Genomic DNA, 18,643 nt, shown 5'->3' with positions numbered 1-18,643 from the left:
GGTGCCTTATGAATGCAGAGATCCACTATACAGATGTTTCCATGTCTTTGTTTTTCCTCAGGCTGAGATGCTGTACAAGAAGAATCCCAAACTGCTGAACCAATTGCAGTACTGTGAGGAGACTGGGATCCCTCTGGTGGCCATCATTGGGGAGCAGGAGTTGAAGGATGGAGTAGTCAAGCTACGTGTTGTGGCAACACGGGAGGAGGTAAGGGCCACATGCTGAAGCCAGTTTGAAAGCAGTTAATCTAAGTTTGACTACTGTATAATGTATATGTGTCACATGTGACTTGAAAACAAGTTTTGTGTATGTGCTAAGATTTGTATGAAGCTACCTTCAGAGCAATACCTGTGGACTAGAGGCGAGAAGGTGGCACACACTCGTTTTCAGTCATGGCTTGACAGTGCAGCTTTTGCCAGAGCTTATGTGCTCAACAGAAAAATAGATGTAAGAGTTACTGCCGAGTGAGTGGCCTTTGCTCTGCCAATATGTTGATTTGTTTGAGTATACTATTTAATTGGGCAGATGTTGTGAGGATCCATTGAAAAAGAGAGGGCCTAGCCTACCTATTGGGTCCTTCAGGGCTTTCCTTCTCCTAACATGGGCGCCACTGTAAATGTAAAGACATGGCGGCATGTAATGGAACAACAATCCACCATGCTGGCATCCTAGTACCCTCTGACACTCACCTACCCTTCTTTCTTGAAACCCACTTTCTGAGTACAGGATGAGTTGTGTGCCTGAGTCAGTTCAGGGTGAGTGATGTGCCCATGAGAATGCAGGGTGAGTGGTGTGCCTGTGCGAGCGGATCGACATCACTCCTGGCTGAGTGGCTCATCCAAAGACTTGCAGATCTCAGGTTTAAAGTCCTTTGCTTATCCTTCTTTCTTCTCAGTGATCAGATGAGCTTCACCGAGTTTGGTAATATTGACCTTTTTATTACTGCATCAGCATACTGCATTGCTCTTGAAGAGTTAAATAAATAGCTTCAGACACACATTTTCCAGTAGTTCTGATAGACCCAGTTATGTAGTACCGTTATGAAGTTACTTTTGAATTGGTCTACCCCTGTAAGCAGTGCTGCATTTCAAGAACTTGGACTACAGGTTGTGCTTCAAAGAAGTTTGTGCCCGATGAAAAGATTCACATTAAAATATCCATGATAGTCTGTTGTAAAATGTAGCCAGGAAGTTCCCTTTCTCACCTTATTAAACAAGGCACTTACAAAATTAGATTCATCCCTGCTATTGGTGTGGTATAGTTACTAACGAAGTTAGGTAGTTGGGGGAAAAAGCATCAATGAATTGGTCTTGTCAAAGTCTGACACAAATAAACAGACTGTGGATAATGGTCATGAAATAATGGTCTCTGATCATCTTGGATCATCTAAACTTGTGAGTGGTCATTTGGATTGAGGGCAGATAGGCATAACGGATGGCCATTATACAGCAGCAGGGTGTCAGGTTGGCTGTAGTTTGTGGACAGAACTCCGAAGCAACCACAAATAATCCTGCCTTTTTTAACCGCCTTACACGGCATCTTAACTTTTTATGTACTCCTAACGGTGCAACACGTTAAGCTTTCTAAACTGTGGTTATGAATCGGACTTTGGAATACGAAATGCTATATAAATACTACAGTACAATATATTACAGGATTTTGTTAGCCACATAAGTGGAAAGATGACCTCACCTAAGCCTGCACTTCAAAGCAAAATTGTCTGCTTTTTTCCATCGTGGGATCTTCATTGCTATTCATAATATCTCGGTGTAAATGTGGGAACCCGCAACACTTTTTAAACAAATACAAATTTCTCTTTCTAAATAAAACACTGTATGCGTAAACATAATATTCTGTTTGTGCATTCCTCACTTTTATACCCTAAAACTACATCTGTTACAGAAAATCTGAAATAAATTAGAAACAGGCAGGGGCGGCTCCTGATAATGACAGCATGTTATCATTTTATTTTTAAGTATTCCTCTGTTGGTGCGGGCTGGACTGCCCACCGAGTGGGGGGAGGATTGGTGCGCACACTCTAAGTGCACATGACTTTTGGCCAGCCGTCTTGGGCCAGCCAAACTGTCATGCGCACTTGGCTTGTTCTCCACTGAGCTATATTGCACATCCTGGGTGTAAAACATGCCCAGGCTCCCAGTTCCCATCTTAGCGCCGAACCAGATTGTTTCATTTCTGCCAACAGGTCCAGATGTGTGCTTCCATGCTCCAGGTCGGCTCAGTTGTGGTGATAATTATTGAGATTTCTTGTTCCCTTTAGCTCCATCGGTATTGTTTACAATTGCGTTTGCCCCCTTTCTCGCTTATTAGGTCCGCGTTTCCAGTTATCCCCCTGAGCAGTACGCTGATTGACTATGGCCCCCGGTGGGTCCTTGACGATCGGGGCTTCTTTTTCCTTTGGTGCAGTCCACTCTCAATATGTCTTCCCTATGATGGAACGGATGCTTTTTTGATCCTTACCACAGTGTCATGTGAAATACCCCTGTGCCAATTGTAGGAGACTCTTTATTCAATGTACCAAATGAGGTATATGATATACCAAAAATGAGTTATATTGTGCAAAGAGTCCAGGGGTTTCCTTATAAGTGGGCATAGGCTTGCTCTAGCAATCCCAAGGTGCTCTTTTAGGGGGTAGTGTGATGGAGCAGCCTTTGGCTTATCAGAGAGGAGTGTTTGACATCTGCAAACACACATAATAGTCAATAAATGATGCACACCCCTCAATAAGGAGATCTACTCCAATTTATACATATAACGCGTATCTTTATATATGTTAGGCACCAGAATCAATACAATCAGGTAAGTACATTTTGCAAGAGAAATACTTATAGGATTAAAAAGTTGACAGTGCATCTTTCAGAATTTGCAACGTTAGCCTGTGGGAGAAAAAAAAAATCGTACAGTACAGCGACTTACGAGACCAATCTCCTGAACCTAAGGTGAGTATGGGGCAAGGACCAAGGCAACACCAGAAAGTCACCTAGGGCGTCTGGGTGCAGGAGTGCAATACAACATTGGGTGCCCAATGTTAGTTAATGGTGATCAGCCTGTGGGAAAAGAGGCTACAGGTTTTGACTGGGAGGCCAGTCAAGCTGAACCAGCAGGGAGGCTCAGACCTCATGATGCTCAGGGATGTGGGGACACAGTCAGTCCTCTTCTACACAGACCATGGGCGACGGGTGCAGAGGTGACCTTAGGCGTCGGGTCTTTGTCACCGGGGGCGGTCATGGTAGAGGGGGCCTACAAACAGAGGCTGCAGGCATCATCGAAGTCCACAGCGGGGAAACCCAAGGTGGACTTTGAGTCTGGAGTAACTGGGGACAAGTTGACACAGTTCGCCCAGTTCAGGCTGAGCATCTTGGGTGCAGTGGTGTTTGGCGATTGGAAGACCAGCCCACGAACCATTCAGATCGGTCCTTTAGTAATTACAAGAGCAGCTCAATGACCAACAAAAACAGATTGTCATCCGCCCACAAACGGGCCGTATTCTCACAGAGCCTCCAATACCATATCCTGGCCTTGCAAGAGACCACTCCGTTTTGAAGGAGCTCTGGAGTCCCATCCTCTTCAAAAGCTGTGAAAAAACAAGATAAAGCCACCAATACTCTTCTGGACACTGGACTGCGTCCGCCCTCTTAAACTCCACCCAGACCATCACCTTCCCCTCCATCTTCTTTATCTAACCCACTATCCTACACTCCACAGTGGTCACCACACTTCGACACAGGGCCATCCTTGCAGACACTAATCCAGACCTCTACCTCTACCCTGCTTGGACCTTCCCTACTAGATGATACCTCCTCTTACTGTGCTGCTTATCACAACATAGAGATGCATAAGGAGCCCATCGAGGAGGACTTTCGTTTTTGAGACCCCTTCCTCTGTACATCCAATTTATCCAATTTATAAAGCTTTATTCGACATTTGTCATAAAAGCATTCACCTAGCCCTATACAATAAATACTACATATAAAAATACTTCTAAAAATACATATTAAACATTAGACGTCGAATAATACATAGTAAAAAGTACATCAAAATTACAACACATTATTACATTTTAAAAAAAAGTAACATTCCTCTAAGTTAAAAAACAAAGGACAATAGTCCATGTCGCAAAAGCAAGATTAAGGATATTCATAATTTCATTGTAATGCAATAGCCGTTAATGATCGGGTACGGATTAGCCATGACCAAGCCAAAAATTTTGCTACACCAATCACAAACAATGTTGAGCAATCTGTTTCGAGTATCCTAAGGGCTTCGGAATGGCTTCGGGTACCCAACTTTGAGCACACCGGGTTTAACCACTTACGTCTAGGGGACAAGTACAGTGGACAACAAAACAAGAAATGGGAGATGTGTTCAGTTTCTTCGTTACAATGGTGACAATTCTCATCCCATGCCGGGGACCAATGCTTCTTGAACGCATTCAAAGGTAGTGTACCAATGCGAAATTGAAAATAAAGTTTTCTATCGTATGGTTTTTCAATTAGGTCCCAAAAAGGTTCATAAGAGGGGTACATTTTTGTATTTAAAAAGCGAGATGTTAGATTTACGCTTGTGCTGTCACTAAACATTGTAAAATATACCATTTCCCAATATAGATCTTTTAGCTTTTCCTTAGTAGGGAAGCAAGCTAAGTCTTTGTTGTCCCATAAATAGTCCAATTTCAATTTTGTAAGGAGCCCCCGCAACTCCCTTAACCATGGGATAGTATGGAAACGATCAAATTTGATGACATCCATCAATGCTGCTGCATAGTGGCTTAATTCTGGGGTCACCATAACTCGTCTCCAATATAGGAGGGGCCGGAGCCTCGCTATATCCTCAACAGATTTTCTTCCCAGGTCTAATTTTAACGGGATTGTTGGTGTGCTTTGGGGGACCATTGCGATCCCTCTTAAAAACCTATTTTCTGCTCGGCCCAGTTCACTCAAGTTTGAAAAACCCCATAGTTCCGAACCATATAAACAAGCCCCCAGGACTTTCATGGAATAAATTTCCATCACACAGTTTACAGGCTTTGTCAGTGAGATACGGTGTTTTAACGAAATAGCGCCTGCTAGCTGTCTAAACTTTAGTAGGGTTGTGGTTATGTGTTGCTTCCAGCTCATGTTTTCTTGCAGAGTGATACCTAGGTATGAAAAAGAGTCCACTCTTTCTAATGGTGTTCCTTTGTATTTTATTACACCCTTAAAAGAGGACTGCAGATTGAGGCACATGAATTTCGTTTTAGTGGTGTTTAATTCTAGGCCCCTTTCATCACAATATACACCAAAGGCATCAACTACTTTTTGTAACCCACTAGGGGTGCGGGAAAGTAAAAGTGTATCATCCGCAAACATGAGGACTGGCACACGGGAGCCGGCTATTACAGGGGCGTCACTAGCAATCTTCTCTAAGTGTTCAACGATACCATTTATATAAATAGAGAAGAGGGTTGGCGCTAGGACACACCCTTGTCTCACCCCACGTTCAACCGGAAAGGGATCAGTTACATCTCCTTGTTTGCCCCATCGTATCCTTGCAAAATTATTTTCGTGTAGGCGAACAAGGAGTGTGAGCAGTTCCTGGTTTAGGCCTGCGTCCGCCAAGGTCTGCCAGAGTTTTTCCCTGGGGACCAGGTCGAAAGCGGCTTTTAGATCTACAAAAACTGCGTACAATGTCCCCTTCTTCAAGATGACATTTCTCCAATAGATTGTTAGGAAATGGAGGACTTTGTCGACGCTACTAGTTAGGGGCCTAAACCCAGCTTGATAAGATGACAGAATGTTGTTTTCGTCGATCCATTGTTGCAGTTTATTTTGCAGTAATCGGCCCATTAGCTTTTGTGCTGTATCAATCAGGCTAATGGGTCTATAGTTTTTAGCCAGGGATCGGTCACCTTTCTTATATATGGGAATTATTTCGGCTCCCTTCCATGAGGCAGGCACTTTCCCTCCCATAGCCACTGCATTAGCCAGCATTGTAAAGTAGCTGCACCAGGACTTCCGATCAGATAGGAAAATATCAGCCGGAATTCCATCCATGCCTGGTGCTTTCCCCCCTGCTACACAATCCAGTACAATACTCACGTCCCTCTCAGCAAATAAAGGTGCTTTGTAGTAAACTTGTGGAGGAAGACTAACATTATTAAACATGGGGTTACAGGCATACTGTGGTTGAAAGTATTCTATCCAACTGTTTTTTGCGACATTATTAGCAGGCTGGGGTGCTATGCCACCCTTTGCCCATTTTACTGAAGCCCAGAAGCGCTTAGAATCCTTGGAAGCACATACCTCCTTGAGTTCTCGCCAGCAATCCTCGTCCCAACGCTTCTTTGCTAGTTTTTGAACCTGTCTATACTGGTTTCTTGCCAGCCTTACTACTTCTGGCCTTCCTGATCTTAGTTCCCTGCTAAGATTATCTCGTGCTGCCCTACAGCTCTTGTCATACCACCCTCTAGATTCTTGGGCTTTCTTTATTTTATTTGTGGATATTTTTTTAAGAAAAAAACTTTGGATTCTAGAAAAAAGTATCTCATGGGCAGCCATCATATAATCAATAAAATCAGTCTGTCCATAATGAGACTTAATCTTAGCAACTTCGCCCACCACTACTTTCTTTAAAGTTTCTATTTTAGCAATATCTTCTAGGAGCATACTCCACTTCAAATATCGGGTGTTATTTGAGCTTACAAGGTCCCGCGTAACCATGTGATCCTCTATAGGATGTTCTGGTTTGTCGTGGTAGGTATGTAGTGTCATGCACAATGGATTGTGATCACTTTCAATCTTATCCTTCACTTCCATATCTACCAATTTATCCCAGGCCCTTACATCCAGGAGTATATAATCTATCCTACTGGCCGACCGACCATTGTCAAAGGTATTTTTCCCCATAGAATCTGACAATGCCCGACCATTGGCTGCTCTAAGTCCTCTAGAAAGACAAAAACTTTTCAGTTGGATTGCTACCGTGCTCCATTTCCTAATTGCTGGGATATCTAGTTGGGGGATTCCCCACTTGGTATCCTCATCTTCGGCCAGGATCTTATCCTCCTCACCCAAGGGTTCAAAGGTAGTGTTAAAATCCCCGCCTATTATTATATGGGTAGGGTCTGGTAGCAATTCAATATGATTCTCGAGGCACTTTAGGGTCTCTGATGGTTTGCCCCTGGCAACTCCCCTCGAATAGAGATTGAACAGGGCTAATTGTTGACCATTTTGCCAGGTAATATCGAGTGCTAAAATGTCGTTTGAGGGTATAGACCTTTGTTTAACCGAACAATTCAAAGTTTGGCGTACCCAAATTAACAGGCCCCCCGAGGGACGTCCCACTCGATTTCTTAATGCCGGGACGTAAAAGTTCAAATACCCTTGCCTGAAAATTGGTGTAAGCGACCAAGTTTCTTGGAACATGTCAATGTCGTAATAGTTAGTAAAGTCGACCCAGTCTGGGATGTTTAGTTTATTAATAATTCCAGCTATGTTCCATGAAATAATTGATAATTTCGGTTTAGCCTTTTGGGGGTATGTCTGATCAATATCAGGGGTTTTTAATGTTTCTGTAGGATCTATTCCTAGTATTACATTATTACTCAATGTTGGTGACATCTCAATTTCCTCCAATATCCTTTTCTGTTCCACCTGGACCCTATTTACTTCTTCTAGGACGGAGGTACGAAATGCATCTGGGGCTAGTGTAGATTCGTCTAGCATGGAAGTCTTGACATGTCCTTGGCCCAACTGCGTATCTAGGATGACGGGGGAGGCACATGCGAGTCAATCACACTCATTTAGATCAGTTAACACAGAATATTGGTTGTCCAAGTTTAGCCCCCACTCGCATACTGGATTAGACCTGGCCTTTCTATTTCCCACAACTGTCCATTTTGTTCTTAATATGCTCGGTTTGGCTACTAGACCTCTTCTGCTATAGAAGAAATCCAGTGTCAGTGGAACTATTTCAGCTGTCCTACGTTGTGGGGGGAGGATGTTCCGTAGGACATCAGGCAGGACTTCAGGGCCCTTAAAGTTCAAGACCACACAGTCCCCTTGAAATTTCTTCGCCTTAGTACCTATCCACCTAACCCTTCTTGCTGTAAGCAGATCGTCAGATAGTTTTTCCTTGCCCCAGGGAGTTATGTGCATATTACTACTGAGCCACTGGAGAGCCTTGTTTCTTAAGAAATCTGGTGACTCGATCTGTCCAGTTTTCAGCAAGGGTGTGTTTGCTAGTACTAAAATAAGGGGCGAGGCTTCAACAATTAGTTCAACTGGGGCAGTTTCTGGGTTTAGAATCTCAGGGATGGTATTGCCCACTAGTTGGGCTGCATCTGAAACTAGGGCCATGTCAGGAGTGTTATCGAGCATGGAGCTGGCTTGTTGGACTTGCTCAGAAGGAGCTTGTAGGCCAGTATTCATGTTCACCCCGAGTGATTTTCCCGCAGTCTCCAGTTGTTCAAATTTAGTTACTACTAGATTTGATATTTCTCCCACCCCCTCGTTAGTTTTCCTTAACAGGGACTCCAGCTTGTTGACCTTATTAGTTAATTGGTCAACTTTTGATATAAGGGGTTTCATTAATCCTAATAGTTTGGACTCTAATGTACCCATAAGCTTATTTAAGAGGGTGTCCTCCCCTTCTTCATTTTCATACTCTTCTTCCCTTATCCCATCCTCTGTCCCTTTCTTTGTTCGTCTAGGTGGGGTTGCGGGTTTGTTTTTACAAGAACGTAGGCCACCTCTTCTAGGAGGAGCCTTTGTAATCCCTTTTTTGACTCTTGGAGCGTGGACCGGTGTGGGAGGGGTATTACTCTCTATAACTAGCTCCTCAATTGTTACAGATTTATCTTGATCTTCTAAATTGATTAGATCTGTAAAGGGGTCAAGTTGTTGGCCAGTAGAGGCAATGGATACATCAATTGCTGGGTGCTCATTTGGGACCTCAATAAGATCGGAGAAAATGAGATCATCAGCGGTAGACTGAGTTACCCCTGATTGATTGATTTGAGCACAAGGTGGCGAATCCCCAATGCCCAGGGAGGACCTCCGATTATTATTAATTTTTGACACAACCTGGACCAGGTAGTTGTGCATTGTATTCGCCGGGGTGACAGGCGTTTTTTGCTTGGACATAGTGAGCAAACAATAATTAGCAGCGAGACCCTGTAGATTTATATAACAATAATAGACTGGTTACACTGTGGATATAGGTGTGTTTTACCTTGCCAAAGTTCGGTTTAGAAGATGGGAGTAAGAAGGGTGGCCCAGTCCAGTCTCTCACTGTCTAGAACGGGCTAAAACGGGCCCGCCCTTGGCCCGGGCTTCGCCCGGCGTCCCGCGAGACGGGGGTGTCGCGCAATTTGTACGCCTCCTGGCGCATGGATGGCGCGGCGTGCGCCGCTTTGGCTGATGGGAGTTGTGGTTCAGGCAATCCCCCTCGGACCGCGCTCCGCTCGCCTACAGGGCTCAGATGGCACCAGAGCCGGGCAGCGGGAGGCGGGAAGAGGACTGGCAAGGTTTGTTGGGATCCAAAGATTCTCTCCAGCGGACAGGCGATAAGGCAGGTAGGCGGCAGAGATTTCCGCTTCAAAGGGCTTCCCACCCCTCGACCGGGGTGTCGCGCAATTTGTACGCCTCCTGGCGCGTGGATGGCGCGGCGTGCGCCGCTTTGGCTGATGGGAGTTGTGGTTCAGGCAATCCCCCTCGGACCGCGCTCCGCTGGCCTACAGGGCTCAGATGGCACCAGAGCCGGGCAGCGGGAGGCGGGAAGAGGACTGGCAAGGTTTGTTGGGATCCAAAGATTCTCTCCAGCGGACAGGCGATAAGGCAGGTAGGCGGCAGAGATTTCCGCTTCAAAGGGCTTCACTCCATGCAGTATCTGCCTATGCTAAAGTGGATGCTCTCCCCAGCCGCATATATTTTCAAGGAGCTTGTTAAAGCCGAAGTCATTACCCTATGATCCTATTTAAAAAAATACAAGGCCTCCGCTTCAGACCCTCTATATATTAGAAGCCTGCTCTCACCAGCTTCCCTAGTGGTTCATAACGCACGTAAGAGAGCGAATGCTCAGGTCACCGGTGATGCTCCTCCACTGGCAAAGAGTGTAAAAGAATAGATGTGGCTGGTAAACGAGTCTCGGCACAGTCTTCCAACCATTGTCACATCACCACGTCCATTGGTTTACTCTCCAGATATGACTGGGGCCACTGGGACGAAATGACGGAGCTTCTCTAACACCTCCCGGCAGAGCACCGAAACCGGGGCAGGAAGTTGGTCACAGAGGGCAAACTGATTTCTGACACAACCATCAGATGCACCCTAGATGCTGTTGAAACTGCTGCTCAGGGGATCAACTCAAACCTCCTCTTTCGGCATGCCTGTCTCGGGCTTCAAGTGGACTGTCAACAGCATCTCCTGCTCTTTGATGGGGAGCATCTCTTTGACCCTCAGTTTGACGAGGTACTAGAGAAAATTAAAAAAGATACAGAAACAGCAAAAGCCACCTTACAGACGCCGTCCTTACATTATCAGGACTGAGAATATGGCTTTCCTACTATACAACAAAAACGAATTCCGCTTTTAAATGTGGTAAATTGAGATGCATGTATTTAAATTTCCCTTGGTTGCTTCTCTTTGAATTTCTTCCTTTTTTCCGGTTGTATGTTTCAATCGCAGGAGCATGCTCAACTAAATCTTAGTCTTTCTTTAGTGTCAACACACCCCTCACCCAAAATGGCCTCCGTAACTTCACCTGAGATCACGTGTGGTCTTGCACGCTATAAACTCTAAGGTGCATTCTGCCCCTTCGTATCCAAGCCATCGAGCTTATGATCGGAATCTTCCACTATCGGTAAGCGGGTATACCTCGAGACTGATCGTTTCTACACAATCTGATCAGCACTCCCTTTTCCCTAGGTTGACAGTGTAATTTTCGCCCAGACCTAGCAATTACCAGCTAGAGTTCCATAACCTTCTCCCCAATTAAGACTCCATGTGCAAACCGCATTTGTACAAACTCAAGGTAAGCGGTTAAACTGATTTCTGCCGGCGCCCACTGCGGTCAACCTATCCTTCTCACTGCTTTATATATATTTTTTCACCAGGACCGCTCACTGCAGCTAACCCAAAAGGTCCTCCAGAGCGTCCACGCTCTTCCTCAATCCGCCCTTAAATGGCATCAAGGTTAGCAATTCCAAATTACCGCCGCTCTATATTGTTATACTGCACAAAAGCACAGCACTCGCAGCATGTTCCGCTACCTGCCGACCTGGCAATTTCCTTAGGCACAGCGACCGGCTATTTAAATGCACAATTGGTTGCAGCCAGTCTCATATATGCCTTCCTAGCGGTTCAACAAGCACGAGAGCAAGACGTTTTTAGGTTTCGCCTGGCGTCCAGGCGAAATCTTATGTTTTTACCAGTCTGGGGCTTTGTCCCGCCTTCTCTTCCATTGGCTAGCTCCATAAATGGAGGCTAGCCATTGGAAGAGAGATCTGTCCGTCATTGCCGGACCAGATTCGTGGGCGTTCCGGCGATTTTTACTCATCCCGCCCCTTTTAGAACGTCATGCGCCGGTGGGCGGATGTTTTTTTTTTTTTCCAGTGATGTTTTGGCCATTTTGGACGTGTGCTTTGCAGGGGTGGGTTGCGCGATTTCAGTCCTCTCCTTATCAGGTAAGCAGCATTTTGTTTATTTACGTCTTTGCGTGTCTCGTTGCCGTCGTCCTCTGTTCCCGGATTGCCCGCCTCCTGTCGATAGCTCCCAGTGCCATCCAGCTACATTGCCCAATGCCCACCCGTCCAGTATCAACGCTTGTTTAATGTTCCTTTGGGTAATGTCCGCGCTATATAAAAATGCCCTAAATAAAAATAAAAAAATACTGCTGTGCTGGTCCTTTCGGATCTCCGACCCTGCTGCCCTTCCCCTAGTACCTGCGGAAGTCGTTCCTGCCCGTTGCAAAGCCATAAGCTGTCTTTGAGCTGGAGGGGCGCAGTGTGCTCTGGGCCAGTGGTTTTGTGTTACCTGTTTTCGTTACTTTTGGTAGATATGTGTGTGTGTTTGGTGCGTGTGTTTAGTTTGTATTTGGTGTTTTGCCATCCGTGTCTTGTATGCTAAACTGCATTGGTGCGCCTTTGAAAGTTTGTGCTTGCTGCTGTCCTGCCCCCCCCCTGTTCGTGCTTGCTGTCCTGCCTTCCCCCGCCCCCCACTCCCGCTGTCCGTGTCTCCGATCCCACCGCCCCTCCATTGCTTTTTTAATGTTCCTCTGGGTAATGTCCGCGCTATATAAAAATGCCCTAAATAAAAATAAATAAATACTGCTGTGCTGGTCCTTTCGGATCTCCGACCCTGCTGCCCCTCCCCTAGTACCTGCAGAAGTTGTTCCTGTCCGTTGCAAAGCCATAAGCTGTCTTTGAGCTGGAGGGGCGCAGTGTGCTCTGGGCCAGTGGTTTTGTGTTACCTGTTTTCGTTACTTTTGGTAGATATGTGTGTGTGTTTGGTGCGTGTGTTTAGTTTGTATTTGGTGTTTTGCCATACGTGTCTTGTATGCTAAACTGCATTGGTGCGCCTTTGAAAGTTTGTGCTTGCTGCTGTCCTGCCGCCCCCCCTGTTCGTGCTTGCTGTCCTGCCTTCCCCCGCCCCCCTTCCGCTGTCCGTGTCTCCGATCCCACCCCCCCTCCATTGCTTTTTTAATGTTCCTTTGGGTAATGTCCGCGCTATATAAAAATGCCCTAAATAAAAATAAATACTGCTGTGCTGGTCCTTTTGGATCTCCGACCCTGCTGCCCCTCCCCTAGTACCTGCGAAAGTCGTTCCTGTCCGTTGCAAAGCTATAAGCTTTCTTTGAGCTGGAGGGGCGCAGTGTGCTCTGGGCCAGTGGTTTTGTGTTACCTGTTTTCGTTACTTTTGGTAGATATGTGTGTGTGTTTGGTGCGTGTGTTTAGTTTGTATTTAGTGTTTTGCCATACGTGTCTTGTATGCTAAACTGCATTGGTGCGCCATTGAAAGTTTTATAATTGTGTTCAATGTATGTTTGGGTATGTGCACATTTCGTTTTGATATGTACATGTCTATGTGACAAAAGAGTGTTCCGTGTGTGTCGAATGTATGCATTATGTATGAGTGATTGGTTGTGCTTCTATCGCTGTGATTTGTGTTACATATGTTTGTAAGTTTTTGTTTGTGTTTTGTGGTTGTGTGCCTACCCCGAATGCACAGGAGTTTGTATTGTTATAGGCGTGCATGGTTTGATTGCTGTATGTGTGTGCTTCGGTGAAGTATTCCTGTAATTGTGTTTTGGGCTCACACGTCCTTTTGAGTGTGTGTACTTTGAGTGTGCGTGTTTGCGTGAATGTTGGGTGTTCATGCTGGTGTTGTGCTGTTTGAGCGCCTTGCTTCTGTGGCCCTGTTTGTGTGTGCGTGTGTGTGTATGTGGCAGAGAAAGTGACGCGGGAGCAGGGATGAGGTGTGCCTCGGCCCAGGGGCAGCAGAGCTGGCCTTGTTTCTGGCCCTGCAGTCCCCTCGACACCACCCCAGAGCTGACATTACCGTAGGCATTATCTGTGTAATTGGGTTTGCTCAGTCCATCTCAATGGGTTTAAGGAAACGCAATAACAAGGACACAATGGATTGATTATGGAGTGGACCTGGGAACCTTAAGATTAGGGACAGGGGTAATAGGCATCAGGATTTGATTTCATTCCCCTGCAGGCAATGACACTTTGGGAGCTCGGGGTTGACTCCCATGTGGTAATTTGCTTCACACCTCATATTTTCGCAAGGGAAACAGACCCTACAGCTCACACACAAAATTTGGTTTAGTTTATGTTTGCTTCAGTGAGTATGTTAATGGGAGGCCGAATATGCCAGACCACCTAGCTAGAGTGGTCTACGCATTATTCACACATTCAAACTCTAATACACTTGTGCATTCTTCCACAAATGTGCACAGACACACACTTACACGAGTGCACATGCACGAACACACACATACATTTTGGTTTATGATTGCATAGATGAGCAGGAGAATGAGTTGCTGACATTTGTTGCATATTGACACCAGCCCTTCAAGGGCTTTTGCACACTATCTCTCTCTTTCACACACTTACCCTCACACATGCACGAACCACTTTCAACACATTGCCACAGATAAAAACATATGCATTCTGACATTCACTTGCTTTCACTCACACATGCAGTAAACATTGTTTCTGGTCCATGATTGCCTCAGAGGGCATGATGAAAAAATCCTTGCAGACCAACGAACTAGAGTGGCACATACATTTTCATGCCTTGTGGATCCATGCATATGCACACTCACTCACATGCGCACATTCATACACACTCGTGAACGTTCATTCACACAATGATCATGCACACACACCCGTGCACATGTGCATACTCACGTGCACATGCGCACACACACCTACAAACACACACACCATCACTCAGGGAGCTCCTAATTGAATGTGAGCATTGCATGTCAGCAATACACACGTGCACACACACACACACACCTACAAAACACACACCATCACTCAGGGAGCTCCTAATTGTCAGCAAGCTCTTTAATGACTGCAACTTAAGGCAGGGTTTTTGGTCCTTTGATAAGAAGGTTAGTTATTATTAATCATTGTTACTGTTTGCGAGAGATTAAGCTATTGGCATTGTAAATGGCAATGCTATTTATTTATCTGTTTTCAAAACCAACACATAAATAAAAAAATTATCATTTACAATGCCAATAGCTCTAACTTTTACAAAGGCGAAACCGTTGCATTGTAAATGCTTGTTAACTTTATACCAGCACTTCAGTAGATTGTTAAGCTAGTGGGCCGCCAATCCAAGAACAAATTATTCACGGCACTCACGTAGCCTACTCCAACACCAGCACACCACTTTTTACGTAGTAGCACTCACCACCATTATGGTTCCTTGTTCCAAATACCCTAGCCCCATTAAGCCTTTAAATTCAATTTTTCTGCACTTGTCGGACTAAAGCAGTTAAATTCAGCATGCACAGTAGTTTTCACCAGGCTGTCACCTTTAGCTTCTTAAGTACGTGTCTCCTAATATCTTTTCGTTTTCTGCCTTCCTTCCTCGTTTTTCCTTTGTTCCACAGGCAGTGTATAAATTCAGGCTTGTATTATACCCGTCCTGATTATGATCCTAGTAATGGTTTAAAAAGGATTGAAATGTTGTTGACTTAACAGTATGTCTTCGGGGTCTGGCGCAGGGGTATGCAGGTGCAATAACTGGTGCCTAGCCAAGGAGGCGGTGTGCCATTTCGCTATCCACCCTCCCCCCGTGACCCATGGCGCTCAGAATTGTAGCGCCCAATAATAAACTCGGTTCCACTCCAATACTTTGGAATCTTTGAAACCATACAACTTTTTGGATTTTTAACACTAGTAACCCTGGGTCAGGGTGGGCCTTAGCGCGCTCACACCGCCAGGGTTCAGACACAACTTTATCACTCGCATCTGGTCCTGACGAATGCCTGATTAAATTACATCACATAGGCTGAAACATGTTGACCTAAAGCACTACACTTAGGGGTAAATCTGGACTTGTAATTTCGGTCCTTTACCCTCCACTGTTTTTATACTGTCCAATTAGCAAACAAATAAAATACTTTTTTTGACCTACTTGTGACATTTTAAATTTCTCACTTCACTTTCACAAACCAGCTCCACAGTAACTCTGGCGTTGCAGCACACTGGGGTGGCATTCGGCCACTCCCGGTGGGGCCCAATGATGAAGCATGTCACCAACTAGTGGTGAGTGAGGGCCTTCTATAGAAACCTACAAGGTTCTTTCTATATTAGCACACTTGCTGACAAACTTACCTGGTTTTGTCCTAAAAGTCACTTTTGTGACGCTCCTTTGTTGTTTATGTATTATTAAGATAGGGGTATAGGAGCGCCTTTTTTCCTTCCCTCACTCTCTTGTTGGTACAAGTGACTTAACAGTATGCACAGCAATCCAATGTGTTAAAACAAGTGCACTAACAGTTTTTTCTAAATAAAAGCTTGCCCTATTATTCCCATTGGATACAAGCTACTCTTGTCTTGCCTGAAATGTTTTTTGTCCAAATGTAATTGTTTTGTGTTTGTGTAGGACTCAGGACTGTGTCCCACTGTAACATTGTGCTCTTATTCGATTTGCATTCTTTGATTCATTAAGTTGTTTGTCCGGCTGGACATCTTTAATATAGCGCTGATTCCAGTAAATATTTACCGTAATTGTATTGTGTTTTTTAAGGACCTTTGTTTCTGTAAAAAACTGTGAAGAGAAGCGGCTGTCTGTTTTTAGAGTGAAAGTGGGATAATAAATAGAGTGGGTTGTGGGTCCTTGAATAAAATACCCTGCGTGGATCGTTATCGATGACTGCTCTCTTCATAAAGGTGTCAGGAAGTGGCAGACTGAGGGGTTGGAGAGAGGGACATGGGACTGTTGTGATTTGTGTGTTTTGGAAGTGACATCTGAACCTGGTTTTATTGTTCTGACACTTCGTGTGCTTTCCTTTATTGTAGGTAAATATATCCAGGCAAGATCTTGTAGAAGAGATCAGGAGAAGGACCCACTCAGCCTGCTAGACCCTGGCGAGCCCTTTATCTCACAGTGGAAGAACCACCATTGTGGGCTGGATTAGAGGACATCGAAGAAATCCTATGATTGCAAATAATATATGTTCAGAGTTCACTTCAGAGAACACCAGCTCACCATTGTATTGCGAGGCATATTTTTACAGCGATTTCCATTATCGTTGCTTCTGTCTAGAAAAAGGCTGTTGATCCCCATGACTATATTGGAGAAGAGTGGACTCTGCAGCGACCACTTCTATAACCAAGACCATCTGCAGGGCTCTAGTAATGCAGCACCTTTCCAGCGGAGATCGGTGCGGACTGGCTTATGAGGAAATTGGGGGGTTTGTTCGTCGTATACCGAGCCCTAGAATTCCTGGCGAGGCACCAGACTATCTGTCGCCCTGTCGCGTGACTGACCCTGCCCCATCCTTTCCATTCTTTCAGAGTCACAAGCCCATGGAGGATAGTCGTCTCCCTATTTCCTTATACGTCAGTCCTCCTCTGAGATTTAGGGTATTCATGTACGTTGGGCCAACTAGCCTCAAAATATATTTCTCCCAATTATTACTTTGTTTCCGAATGGCTTATCTGCCCATTGGTCGTATTTTCCAAGAGCATGGCGCTCCCTACCGCCTTTTACTTAAGTTATTGATCTAATAAACTTCCAGGAATGTTTAAGCAAGGAGAGTATTTTCTAGTCTTCACAATCAAATGTGTACATGTCGATGGGAAAAAAAAACAAATAAAATGATTGCTTCTATTGAATGAGTGCTCCGGTGGTATAGTATCTCTATGTGGACCTCCTCAGTGGACAGACTGGATTTCTATGTTTTTTCCTGACATCGTCTGTCACCAGCTCTATGGGGCGCTGATGATGTCAAGAGAAGGGCTGTGTCGACTGAGAGTGCTTGTATACTATCTGCATTTTTCCCAATATACCACTTCAAGTTCATTTGGTCCCGCTGCTACAGCAAAGAAGGTGTTCTGGGAAGAATGTTTCGAAGTGCCATTTACATCTGACCTGGCACAAGTTGAGCCATCTAGAGTAGAGGTGACCGACCCAACAAATGTATAGGTGGAGTCGGACCAGGGGTCAGGTTTGGCTCTAAGTGTCCATGCATAACTTGAGCCTTGGAAATATATGGCATATATACTGTGCAACAAACATAGCGTAAAAATATGATAAAGTCTTTTCAACCATCAAAAATGTCGGCTCCCGATCGGGTGCTTTGGAGGACCACAGCGAGCAGGTCGCGGCCACGGTTGGCGGTGGTGCTGGGAGCACCCTTCGCTGGGTCCAGTGGCTCAGTGAACTAACAGCCAGATTCATCAATGTCCCGATTTGCGAGTCCTTAATAGCGATTATTAAGGAATCGCTATTAAAGACTCGCAAAACGGGATTCATGTAGAAATCGCAATGTTATTTGCGATTTCTACAGCTTCCTTATTTGCGATTAGCAAATTGCGCAAATAAGGATGCGATTTCAAGGGTGCCAGGGGTGTCCAAAGGACACCCTGTAGCACCCCTGAAATGTAAATGTAGACTGAAGTGTAGACTAAAGTGCATTTTTCTAAGTTTTCGCTATTTACCACGAGGTCAGACTTCGCGGTAAATAGCGGCCAAAAATAGCGATTTCGCAATTCAAAAATGGTTCATGAATTGCATTTAAGGAATCTCAAATAGAGATTCCTTAAATGCAATTCCTCGCAGTTTAGCGATTTTGCAATTTGCGATTTTGCAATTTGGGGTGATGAATCCCAAATGCAAAAATTGCGCTCGCAAAGTGCTAGATTCTCAGAATCTGGTCCTTTGCGAGCCGATTTTCCGTTGATGAATCTGGCTGTAAGACCGCTCTTGGGAGTCCCTGACACCGGTTCAAATCCCATCGGTGGTACTCTAGCCGGTACTTCAGTAAACATCTGTACGTGCTGCGCCGAGGCTGCAGAATGCCCGTAGGGGAGGGATCACAGACAGTATTTTTTATTTTTTTTTCACTTGTAAAGCGCGGCTGTCACCTGGCAGGTATCCTGGCGCTGAGAAGCTTACT

General features: G+C 45.1%; 1 protein-coding gene across 2 annotated transcripts in view; it reads left to right on the top strand.

The window, feature by feature from the left end:
* The window catches only part of LOC144769393 (histidine--tRNA ligase, cytoplasmic-like), a 178,461-nt gene extending 161,101 nt beyond the window's left edge, over positions 1–17,360 (top strand). For both annotated transcript variants that reach the window (XM_078653448.1, XM_078653447.1), the window contains exons 12-13: positions 62–208; positions 16,542–17,360. In XM_078653448.1, the coding sequence (XP_078509574.1) occupies positions 62–208; positions 16,542–16,604 (210 nt within the window). In that variant the 3' untranslated portion in view covers positions 16,605–17,360. The remainder of the gene's footprint in view (positions 1–61; positions 209–16,541) is intronic.
* Positions 17,361–18,643: the final 1,283 nt, after the last annotated feature.

This window comes from Lissotriton helveticus, chromosome 7 (assembly GCF_964261635.1).
Source record: "Lissotriton helveticus chromosome 7, aLisHel1.1, whole genome shotgun sequence".
Taxonomy (NCBI): Eukaryota; Metazoa; Chordata; class Amphibia; order Caudata; family Salamandridae; genus Lissotriton; species Lissotriton helveticus.
This window is presented reverse-complemented; position numbering and strand designations above follow the sequence as displayed.